A 13,108-nucleotide genomic window follows, 5' to 3' on the forward strand; every position below is an offset into this window, starting at 1 on the left:
CAATCTGGAATAAGGAGTATATTACCCCTGTGTACAATCTTGAATAAGGAGTATATTACCCCTGTGTACAATCTAGAATAAGGAGTATACTACCCCTGTGTACAATCTAGAATAAGGAGTATATTACCCATGTGTACAATCTAGAATAAGGAGTATATTACCCGTTTACAATCTAGAATAAGGAGTATATTACCCCTGTGTACAATCTAGAATAAGGAGTATACTACCCCTGTGTACAATCTAGAATAAGGAGTATATTACCCCTGTGTACAATCTAGAATAAGGAGTATATTACCCATGTGTACAATCTAGAATAATGAGTATATTACCCCTGTGTACAATCTAGAATAAGGAGTATACTACCCCTGTGTACAATCTAGAATAAGGAGTATATTACCCCTGTGTACAATCTAGAATAAGGAGTATATTACCCCTATGTACAATCTAGAATAAGGAGTATATTCCCTGTGTACTGTACAGAATAAGTAGATTAACCTTGTGTACAATATATTCTCCTTAGAGCAGAGAAGGTTATGGGGAGATTTGATAGAGGTTTTAAAAATCATTATGGGTTTTGAGAGAGTAAATAAGGAGAAACTGTTTCCAGTGGCAGGAGGGTCGGTAACCAGAGGACACAGATTTAAGAACCAGAGGGGAGATGAGGAAAATTTTTTGTGTGCAGCGAGTTGTGATGATCTGGAATGCGCTGCCTGAAAGGGCGGTGGAAGCAGATTCAATAATAACCTTCAAATGGGAATTTGATAAATACTTGAACAGGAAAAATTTGCAGGGCTATGGAGAAAGAGCAGGGGAATGCGACTAATTGGAGAGCTCTTTCAAAGGGTCGGCACAGGCACAATGGGCCGAATGGCCTCCTTCTGTGCTGTACCATTCTATGTTTCTATAATCTCTCTGTGCACTGTGCAGAATAAGGAGTGTATTACCGCTGTATACAATATAGAATAAGGAGTACGTTACCCTTCTGTACTGCACAGAATAAGGAGTATATTACCGCTGAGTATTGTACAGAATAAGGAGTATATTCCCCGTGTACAATTCAGAATAAGGAGTATATTCCCCGTGTACAATTCAGAATAAGGAGTATATTCCCCGAGTATTGTACACAATAAGGAGTATATTCCCCGTGTACAATTCAGAATAAGGAGTATATTCCCCGAGTATTGTACACAATAAGGAGTATATTCCCAGTGTACAATTCAGAATAAGGAGTATATTCCCCGTGTACAATTCAGAATAAGGAGTATATTCCCCGTGTACAATTCAGAATAAGGAGTATATTCCCAGTGTACAATTCAGAATAAGGAGTATATTCCCCGAGTATTGTACACAATAAGGAGTATATTCCCAGTGTACAATTCAGAATAAGGAGTATATTCCCCGTGTACAATTCAGAATAAGGAGTATATTCCCCGTGTACAATTCAGAATAAGGAGTATATTCCCCGAGTATTGTACACAATAAGGAGTATATTCCCAGTGTACAATTCAGAATAAGTATTTAATCCTTGAATCCCAGCCCCAAGTAACTAATGTAACCCACACCTGCCCCCTTGTGGTCTCAGCACGGTGGCACATCACTGGGAAAAGTGAGGCCCCGAACACTGCGTGAGATTTGTACAATCGCCCAAATAATCCTCTTCGATCAGAGGCTCAGACTGCTTTATCTGTTCAGCAGCACGGGGTCTGTTTTAGATTGCTGTCACTCCGTTCCTCTATGCTGCTTTATTTCAAAAAATGAGTTTGTCACGGGATTCAAAGCTTCACAAATCCACTTTAGTCGATTTATTTGTCAAACTTCCGCCAGAAAACATTTAAAACAGGACTGAACTAACGGCTCCCGCTGGTGGTACAGCTGGTAAACGATGTGCCCACTGGGGACTGGGCCACACGGACCAGGAGAGTCCCAGGATCGATGCCAAGTCTGTGCTGAGTTCACTGTTCTCAGCCGGGGCCCGTGGTGGTCGGGAGGAGCAGCTACAATTGGCCTTGGCATCCCTGGTTTGGGGAGGTTAAAAACAGACGCCTGCTGGAAAGTGCTTGTGTGTGAATCTCGGTTGTGATGTTCCCACCGCTCACCCCTTGGCCGCAGTTTGGAGACCTGCAGAGTAGCCCAGCCATGGAGGAGTGAGAGAGAGAGAGAGAGAGAGAGAGAGAGGAGGGGCTGACACATGACTGATTGGGGGCAAGGAAGTCTAAATCCTTGGTTAGACCACACTTACTGTACTGTGTACAATTCTGGTCTCCATATTATCAAAAAGGATATAGAGGCACTGGAGAAGGTGCAACAAAGATTCACAAGGATGATACCAGAACTGAGAGGTTATACCCATCAGGAAAGATTGCACAGGCTGGGGCTCTTTTCTCTAGAAAAGAGAAGACTGAGGGGTGACCTGATAGAGGTCTTTAAGATTATGAAAGGGTTTGATAGGACAGACGTAGAGAAAATGTTTCCACTTGTGGGAGAGACCAGAGCTAGGGGCCATAAATATAAGATAGTCACTAATAAATCCAATAGGGAATTCAGGAGAAACTTCTTTACCCAGAGAGTGGTGAGAATGTGGAACTCACTCCCACATGGAGTAGTTGAGGCGAATAGTGTAGATGCATTTAAGGGGAAGCTCGATAAACACATGAGGGAGAAAGGAATAGAAGGAGATGCTGATAGGGTGAGATGAAGAAGAGTGGGAGGAGACTCGTGTGGAGCATAAACACCGGCATGGACCAGTTGGGCCGAATGGCCTGTTTCTGTGCTGTAAATTCTATGTAAAGTTGAGGTATTAATTTTCCTTCAGAAATCCACTGATCAAAGCAAGGGGAGTTGCTGCTGGGGAATGGAGGACTTTCCATTTGAGGCATCAAACTCTCCCAGGGCAGGTACAGCACGGGTTAGATACAGAGTAAAGCTCCCTCTACACTGTCCCATCAAACACTCCCAGGGCAGGTACAGTACGGGTTAGATACAGAGTAAAGCTCCCTCTACACTGTCCCATCAAACACTCCCAGGGCAGGTACAGCACGGGTTAGATACAGAGTAAAGCTCCCTCTACACTGTCCCATCAAACACTCCCAGGGCAGGTACAGCACTGGTTAGATACAGAGTAAAGCTCCCTCTACACTGTCCCATCAAACACTCCCAGGGCAGGTACAGCATGGATTAGATACAGAGTAAAGCTCCCTCAACACTGTCCCATCAAACACTCCCAGGGCTGGTACAGCATTGGTTAGATACAGAGTAAAGCTCCTTCTACACTGTCCCATCAAATGTTCCCAGGGCAGGTACAGCACGGGTTAGATACAGAGTAAAGCTCCCTCTACACTGTCCCATCAAACACTCCCAGGGCAGGTACAGCACGGGTTAGATACAGAGTAAAGCTCCCTCTACACTGTCCCATCAAACACTCCCAGGGCAGGTACAGTGCGGGTTAGATACAGAGTAAAGCTCCCTCTATACTGTCCCATCAAACACTCCCAGGGCAGGTACAGCATGGATTAGATACAGAGTAAAGCTCCCTCTACACTGTCCCATCAAACACTCCCAGGGCAGGTACAGGGTTAGATACAGAGTAAAGCTCCCTCTACACTGTCCCATCAAACACTCCCAGGGCAGGTATAGCACGGGTTAGATACAGAGTAAAGCTCCCTCTACACTGTCCCATCAAACACTCCCAGGGCAGGTACAGGGTTAGATACAGAGTAAAGCTCCCTCTACACTGTCCCATCAAACACTCCCAGGGCAGGTACAGCACGGGTTAGATACAGAGTAAAGCTCCCTCTACACTGTCCCATCAAACACTCCCAGGGCTGGTACAGCATTGGTTAGATACAGAGTAAAGCTCCTTCTACACTGTCCCATCAAATGTTCCCAGGGCAGGTACAGCACGGGTTAGATACAGAGTAAAGCTCCCTCTACACTGTCCCATCAAACACTCCCAGGGCAGGTACAGCACGGGTTAGATACAGAGTAAAGCTCCCTCTACGCTGTCCCATCAAACACTCCCAGGGCAGGTACAGTGCGGGTTAGATACAGAGTAAAGCTCCCTCTATACTGTCCCATCAAACACTCCCAGGGCAGGTACAGCACAGGTTAGATACAGAGTAAAGCTCCCTCTACACTGTCCCATCAAACACTCCCAGGGCAAGTACAGGGTTAGATACAGAGTAAAGCTCCCTCTACACTGTCCCATCAAACACTCCCAGGGCAGGTACAGCACGGGTTAGATACAGAGTAAAGCTCCCTCTACACTGTCCCATCAAACACTCCTAGGGCAGGTACAGGGTTAGATACAGAGTAAAGCTCCCTCTACACTGTCCCATCAAACACTCCCAGGGCAGGTACAGGGTTAGATACAGAGTAAAGCTCCCTCTACACTGTCCCATCACTGCACATTAACTCCCCATCCTCAAAGAGCGCCCCCTTGCTGCAACGATGTGACTAGAACTTGTCCGCCATTTAATACCAAATTGGGCCCACACCCACGTGGAACAAGGTATGGACTGACCAAACTCATCGCACGTGGGACCCTTGCCGCCAGAGTCTCAGCCAGATCCCAACAGTGTCTGACCCCAATACACACACCTCCAGTCCCTCTTATGTTAAAATAATTTTACATCCAAAAATAAATTAAGATCACAATTACACCAGAGGCACTTCATTACAAAAAGCTGAATTTATTAGCAGATTCGCTAAAAAAAAAGGAACAATTTTTTACAAGATGATATTGTGCGGGGGCAGTGCAAGTGGTGCTGAGACTTTCTCTTATACTTTCAAGCTCTACGATGTCCAGGACCTGTCTGAATGGTCAATATGGAGGCGGGAGGGGACACCCGAGTTCACGCGACAAACCTTTGTGCAGCACTGCGTTGGCTGGCTTGTTGCCAGCCAGAGACTCCTTGGAGAGATGCTGGTGACTCTCCGCCAAACATTCCACCTCGGCAAAGCGGGCGTTGAGAGCCATTGCTGGGTGGTTGGGATCCTGGGTCATGTTGAGGTACGCAGCTCTCCGCAACTGCTCTTCGATCACTAGGGCCTGTTCCAAGAGCTGATTTTAGGGGAGGGGGGGGAATGAGAGAGACAGGAAAGAATAATTAGAACAGGGGCCAATGCAAATGGTGTCCAGTTAATCACTTTAGCAGAGTCTGTAATTTCACCCCACCCACTCCGAGAACTCGGGCATCCCAGAATGCTTCGCAGTCAATGAAGTATTTTTGAACTGAAATCACTGTTGTAATGTAGGAAACACGGCAGCCAATTTTCACACAGCACGATCCCACAAACGGCACTGAGATAAAAGACCAGGTAATAGTTCTACTAATAATTGTACTAAGAGGTGATTTGGCAGAAGTGGACTGGACACAACTACTTGAGGAGAAATCAGTGGGAGGCACTAAAAAGGGAAATTCTACGGGTACAATGCAGACATGTCCCCTCAAAGAAAAAGGGTGGCACTGCCAAATCTAAAGCCCCCTGGTTGTATAGAAGTATACGGGGCAAGATAAAGCACAAAAAGAAAGCTTATGACTGTCACAGAAAACTAAATACTGCAGAAAGCCTAGAGGAGCATAGAAAGTACAGAGATGATGTAAAAAAGGAAATAAGGAAAGCAAAGAGAGGGCATGAAAAAGCATTAGCTAGTAAGAATAAAGAAAACCCAAAGATGTTTTATCAGTACATTAAGAACAAGAGGATAGCTAAGGAAAAGGTGGGACCTCTCAGGGATGATAAGGGTAACTTGTGTGTAGAAGCAGAGGATGTGGGTAGGGTTTTAAATGAATATTTTGTCTCCGTATTCACAAAGGAAAGGGATGATCCAGACGTAGTAGTTAAAGAGGAGAGGTGTGAAATATTGGATAAGGTAAACATAATGAGAGAGGAAGTACTAGAGGGACTGGAATCCTTGAAAGTTGATAAGTCACCAGGGCCGGATGGATTGTTTCCTAGGCTATTGAAGGAAGCCAGGGAGGAAATAGCGGATGTTCTGAGGATCATTTTCCAATCCTCACTAGATACAGGGGAGGTACCGGAGGACTGGAAGACTGCAAACGTAGTACCATTGTTTAAAAAGGGTATGAGGGAACGGCCGAACGATTATAGGCCGGCCAGTCTTACCTCGGTGGTGGGCAAACTACTAGAATCAATACTGAGAGATAGGATAAACTGTCACTTGGAAAGGCATGGTTTAATCAGGGATAGTCAGCATGGATTTGTTCAGGGAAGGTCATGCCTTACAAATCTGATTAAATTCTTTGAGGAAGTGACAAGGAGGATTGATGAGGGTAATGCAGTGGATGTTGTCTACATGGATTTTAGTAAGGCATTTGACAAGGTCCCACATGGCAGACTGGTCAGAAAGGTAAAAGCCCATGGGATACAGGGAAATGTGGCGAATTGGATACAAAATTGGCTCAGTACCAGGAAACAAAGCGTAAAAGTCGATGGATGTCTTTGTGAATGGAAATCCGTTTCCAGTGGTGTTCCACAGGGCTCGGTGTTGGGTCCCTTGCTGTTTGTGGTATATATTAATGATTTGGACTTGAATGTAGGGGGCATGATTGGCAAATTTGCAGACGACACAAAAATTGGCCGTGTAGTTGATAGTGAAGAGGATAGCTGTAGACTCCAAGATGATATCAATGGGTTGGTGGAGTGAGCGGAAAAGTGGCAAATGGAGTTCAACCCGGAGAAGTGTGAGGTAATGCACTTAGGGAGGGCAAACAGTAAAAGGGAATACGCAGTAAATGGGAATACACTGAGAGGGGTAGAGGAAGTGAGAGACCTTGGAGTGCAGGTAGATAAGGTTGTGAAGAAGGCATACGGAATGCTCTCCGTTATTAGCCGAGGTATAGAATACAAAAGCAGGGATGTAATGATGGAACTGTATAAAACGCTGGTAAGGCCACAGCTGGAGTATTGTGCGCAGTTCTGGTCACCACATTACAGGAAGGACGTAATTGCTCTGGAGAGAGTGCAGAGAAGATTTACAAGAATGTTGCCAGGGCTTGAAAATTGCATCCACGAGGAGAGATTGGATAGGCTGGGGTTGTTTTCCTTGGAGCAAAGGAGGCTGAGGGGAGACTTGATTGAGGTGTACAAAATTATGAGGGGCCCAGATAGAGTAGACAGGAAGTACCTGTTTCTCCTAGCAGAGAGTTCAAGAACTAGAGGACATAGATTTAAGCTGATTGGCGGAAGGATTAGAGGGGACATGAGGAAAAACCTTTTTACCCAGAGGGTGGTGGGTGTGTGGAATTCGCTGCCTGAATTGGTGGCAGAGGCAGGGACCCTCAACTCTTTTAAAAAGCTGCAGGGCTACAGACCGCGTGCTGGAAGGTGGGATTAGAATGGGCACCTGGTTGTTCTTCGAGCTGGCACGGACACAATGGGCCGAATGGCCCCCTTCTGTGCTGTATCTTTTCTATGGTTCTATAATCTGTTTTTAAATTATGTTGGTAGAGGGATAAATATTGGCCTGGACACCGGGGAGAACTCCCCTGCTCTTCTTTGAATAGTGTCATGGGATCTTTTACACCCACCTGAGAGGGCAAACGGGGCCTCAGTTTCATGTCTCATCCAAAAGACAGTCCCTCCGACAGTGCAGCACTCCCCCTGTACTGCACTGAAGTGTCAGCCTGGATTACGGGGCTAAAGTCTCTGGAGTGGGGATGGAACCCCACGACCTCCAGACTCAGGCGAGAACAAAAATATCCTGAGCGCGCGCACACGCACACCTGGACACAAACAAACACACACACACACAGACACAAACAAACACACACACACACAGACACAAACAAACACACACACACACAGACACAAACAAACACACACACACACAGACACAAACAAACACACACACACACAGACACAAACAAACACACACACACACAGACACAAACAAACACACACACACAGGCACAAACAAACACACACACACAGGCACAAACAAACACACACACACAGGCACAAACAAACACACACACACAGGCACAAACAAACACACACACACAGGCACAAACAAACACACACACACAGGCACAAACAAACACACACACACAGGCACAAACAAACACACACACACAGGCACAAACAAACACACACACACAGGCACAAACAAACACACACACACAAACAAATGCGCACATATGCAGACAAGTGCCAAGACATGTGTACACACATGCACAGAGACATGTACACCCACACACTGCATATCCACCTTGCACATGCAGACATATGCTGGCACGTGCACACACAAGCAGGCACGTACTGGCACACGCACATACACAGGCAGACACACGCACACGTGCACAGGCAGTCACAAACACAGGTGCGCGGCCCGACATACCTTGAATCTCCTGGCTAAGAACTTGTTCTTCATCTCCAGGAAGTTCCCCTTGTTCATCTCCGCTTTGAAAGGCTCATTGATGATGGTGTATCTGGGATCATTTTGGATATCCTGCCAGCGAGCATATCCGTGACTGCACAGAAACGTGAAGGAAAACACAAAGGGGGAGGGAAACACCGACAGACGGGATTTCAGCACATGGCGACCGCTGGAGGTACGGGACAGATGGCAGGTCTACAACTCCCCACAGGCTGCGAAAATAAAGCCCAAGGCTGAGTGTTCCTCACTGCTGTGATGGACTGAACCCAGTTTTATAAAACCTAATGGAGCTGCAGCAAACTGGACCCCAGAACGAGCAATGGGAACCTGGGTTCTATTCCTGGGCAGACATCAGTGACAAATATTCCTTCAACTCCCCACCTGCTTAATGTGGAGGATGTCAGTCCTGGGGAAGAGAACACTTTCCATTTTGGACACCTACTTACATCAAACACTCCCAGGGCAGGTACAGCACGTGGTAGATACAGAGTAAAGCTCCCTCTACACTGTCCCATCAAACACTCCCAGGGCAGGTACAGCACGGGTTAGATACAGAGTAAAGCTCCCTCTACACTGTCCCATCAAACACTCCCAGGGCAGGTACAGCACGTGGTAGATACAGAGTAAAGCTCCCTCGACACTGTCCCATCAAACACTCCCAGGGCAGGTACAGCACGTGGTAGATACAGAGTAAAGCTCCCTCGACACTGTCCCATCAAACACTCCCAGGGCAGGTACAGCACAGGTTAGATACAGAGTAAAGCTCCCTCTACACTGTCCCATCAAACACTCCCAGGGCAGGTACAGCACAGGTTAGATACAGAGTAAAGCTCCCTCTACACTGTCCCATCAAACACTCCCAGGGCAGGTACAGCATGTGGTAGATACAGTGTAAAGCTCCCTCTACACTGTCCCATCAAACACTCCCAGGGCAGGTACAGCACGGGTTAGATACAGAGTAAAGCTCCCTCTACACTGTCCCATCAAACACTCCCAGGGCAGGTACAGCACGGGTTACATACAGAGTAAAGCTCCCTCTACACTGTCCCAATCCCTTAAAAATGCCCCTCCCTCATTGCATCAGTGAGAGATTTTCAGTTTCCCCACACCAACTTTCAGTTTTGATGCTTTGTTTCGGCCAAATAGGAAGGACAGAGACTGTCCCAATGTGACAATTATGAGTATATAATTCATCAGGGAGTTGGTGGGGGAGATACATTGCACAGACATTTAACAAACCACTACACAATGCGTTGGTTATCTGCAATTCTTCAATACTTGGTCTTGCTCCCTCGCTCTGTGCGTTGCTGACACGTTCAAGCACTCAGCCAGACGACAGTGTGTTGAAGGACTGGGCATAACCCAAAGATTTGCTCCTCACAGACGCCCACAGCGAAACCCCCCACAGTCTCGGTGAAAAGGATACGCGACAATTCCGGCCAACAGCCAATAGTCGTGCCTCCTGTGCCAGATATCATAGATCTTTCCAGAAGAAACTGCAGCCCGCTCCTCGTTCTGCCAAAGCGTGTGCAACTCTGACAAAACAAAATTAGAGATGTTACCCCTCGGAGAGAATCCAGAACATTCTGCTCGCCAATCGAGCCAAGGACAGTGAGATAATAAACAAGGCACCTGGCCAGCTTCCAAGTGTTACTTTCCCACAGACACCGACTCTCACTGGGGTACGGGTCCCACAGACACCGACTCTCACTGGGGTACGGGTCCCACAGACACCGACTCTCACTGGGGTACGGGTCCCACACACACCGACTCTCACTGGGGTACGGGTCCCACACACACCGACTCTCACTGGGGTACGGGTCCCACACACACCGACTCTCACTGGGGTACGGGTCCCACACACACCGACTCTCACTGGGGTACGGGTCCCACAGACACCGACTGTCACTGGGGTACGGGTCCCACAGACACCGACTCTCACTGGGGTACGGGTCCCACAGACACCGACTCTCACTGGGGTACGGGTCCCACAGACACCGACTCTCACTGGGGTACGGGTCCCACAGACACCGACTCTCACTGGGGTACGGGTCCCACAGACACCGACTCTCACTGGGGTACGGGGCCCACAGACACTGACTCTCACTGGGGTACGGGGCCCATACACACTGACTCTCACTGGGGTACGGGGCCCACACACACCGACTCTCACTGGGGTACGGGGCCCACACACACCGACTCTCACTGGGGTACGGGGCCCACACACACTGACTCTCACTGGGGTACGGGTCCCACAGACACCGACTCTCACTGGGGTACGGGTCCCACAGGCACCGACTCTCACTGGGGTACTGGTCCCACAGACACCGACTCTCACTGGGGTACGGGTCCCACAGGCACCGACTCTCACTGGGGTACGGGTCCCACAGACACTGACTCTCACTGGGGTACGGGTCCCACAGACACCGACTCTCACTGGGGTACGGGGCCCACACACACTGACTCTCACTGGGGTACGGGTCCCACAGACACCGACTCTCACTGGGGTACGGGTCCCACACACACCGACTCTCACTGGGGTACGGGTCCCACAGACACTGACTCTCACTGGGGTACGGGTCCCACAGACACCGACTCTCACTGGGGTACGGGTCCCACACACACCGACTCTCACTGGGGTACGGGTCCCACAGGCACTGACTCTCACTGGGGTACGGGTCCCACAGACACCGACTCTCACTGGGGTATGGGTCCCACAGACACCGACTCTCACTGGGGTACGGGTCCCACACACACCGACTCTCACTGGGGTACGGGTCCCACACACACCGACTCTCACTGGGGTACGGGTCCCACACACACCGACTCTCACTGGGGTACGGGTCCCACAGACACCGACTCTCACTGGGGTACGGGTCCCACACACACCGACTCTCACTGGGGTACGGGTCGCACACACACCGACTCTCACTGGGGTACGGGTCCCACACACACCGACTCTCACTGGGGTACGGGTCCCACACACACCGACTCTCACTGGGGTACGGGTCCCACAGACACTGACTCTCACTGGGGTACGGGTCCCACACACACCGACTCTCACTGGGGTACGGGTCCCACAGACACCGACTCTCACTGGGGTACGGGTCCCACAGACACCGACTCTCACTGGGGTACGGGTCCCACAGACACCGACTCTCACTGGGGTACGGGTCCCACAGACACCGACTCTCACTGGGGTGCGGGTCCCACACACACCGACTCTCACTGGGGTACGGGTCCCACAGACACCGACTCTCACTGGGGTACGGGTCCCACAGACACCGACTCTCACTGGGGTACGGGTCCCACAGACACCGACTCTCACTGGGGTGCGGGTCCCACAGACACCGACTCTCACTGGGGTGCGGGTCCCACAGACACCGACTCTCACTGGGGTACGGGTCCCACAGACACTGACTCTCACTGGGGTACGGGTCCCACAGACACCGACTCTCACTGGGGTGCGGGTCCCACAGACACCGACTGTTCCAACAATCAGAACTCAGAAAACATGATGATTGATGGACAAACATACTTTTTGATATAGACACAGGCTAAAAGAAAAAGAAAAAGTGAGACAGAGAGAGAGAAAGACAGAGAGAGAAAGGCTGAAAGAGATGGAGAGAGAGACAGAGAGAAAGCAAGATGGAGAGACGGGGGGAGAGACACGGGGAGAGAGAGAGAGAGAGAGATTTAATCTTATTATTAGTGAGTGTTAACTTCATGGATCAAGTAAAAGAGGGTAATTATTTGTAATTAGTCATGGGGCAACTAACATTCTTTACCTGTGAAACCCCCGTCTGCGATATTGAACATAAATTTTCCTTTGCCAGACTGTTCCTTTCTCCCTTCTTCCTCCTCCTTCACTTCTTTCACTAACTCTCCATTCTGCAGATTTTCCACAACCTCTTTCTCCTCATTTGTGTCTTCAACTGTCAGAGAAACGTAAAATAAATCTCATTGCTAGTGAAAGCCAGCCCATTCACAATAAATGAGGTGTAGTTGCATCCCCGCCCACACACGATTCCCACTCCCAATCACCAGTCCATCTGAAACCTGCTCGGTGTACACACCTCGTGACAAATGGATCAATGACTCTGCCGTGATGCCCACCTGGTCGACTTTCTCTTTCCTAGCTGCCAGCTGCTGAGATCAGCTAACTCAGCACAGACTGAGGATCAAAGCCAAGCTCAGACGGTCAAAGGGTGTCATCCGTGCTTCAGTGGGCAGCACTCTTGTCTTCTGAGTCAGAAGGTCGTGGGTTCAAGGCCCACTCCAGAGACTTGAGCACAAAATCCAGGCCGACACTCCCAGTGTAGTACTGAGGGAGTGCTGCACTGTCAGAGGTGCCGTCTTTTGGATGAGACAATAAACCGAAGCCCCGTCTGCCCTCTCAGGTGGATGTAAAAGATCCCACGGCACTATTTTGAAGAAGAGCAGGGGGAGTTCTCCCCCGTGTCCTGGGCCAATATTTATCCCTCAATCAACGTCACTAAAACAGATTATCTAGTTCATTATCACATTGCCGTTTGTGGGATCTTGCTGAGCGCAAATTAGCTGCTGCGTTTCCTACATTACAACAGTGACTACACTTCATAAAGTATTTCATTGGCTGTAAAGCGCTTTGGGACGTCCTGAGGTTGTGAAAGGCGCTATATAAATGCAAGTTCTTTCTTTCACCGCATTAACCAACTGACCCATCGTGGG

General features: G+C 48.9%; 1 protein-coding gene across 1 annotated transcript in view; it reads right to left on the minus strand.

Annotated features, from left to right (window-relative positions):
- chd5 (chromodomain helicase DNA binding protein 5) overlaps positions 1–13,108 on the minus strand; it is a 73,786-nt gene that overhangs the window by 7,601 nt on the left and 53,077 nt on the right. The window contains exons 31-34 of the mRNA XM_067970208.1: positions 12,187–12,333; positions 9,825–9,933; positions 8,360–8,492; positions 4,864–5,059 (exon numbers count right to left, since the gene is read on the minus strand). Coding sequence (XP_067826309.1) covers positions 4,864–5,059; positions 8,360–8,492; positions 9,825–9,933; positions 12,187–12,333 — 585 coding nt within the window. The remainder of the gene's footprint in view (positions 1–4,863; positions 5,060–8,359; positions 8,493–9,824; positions 9,934–12,186; positions 12,334–13,108) is intronic.

The sequence above is a fragment of the Heptranchias perlo genome, chromosome 32 (assembly GCF_035084215.1).
Source record: "Heptranchias perlo isolate sHepPer1 chromosome 32, sHepPer1.hap1, whole genome shotgun sequence".
Classification (NCBI taxonomy): Eukaryota; Metazoa; Chordata; class Chondrichthyes; order Hexanchiformes; family Hexanchidae; genus Heptranchias; species Heptranchias perlo.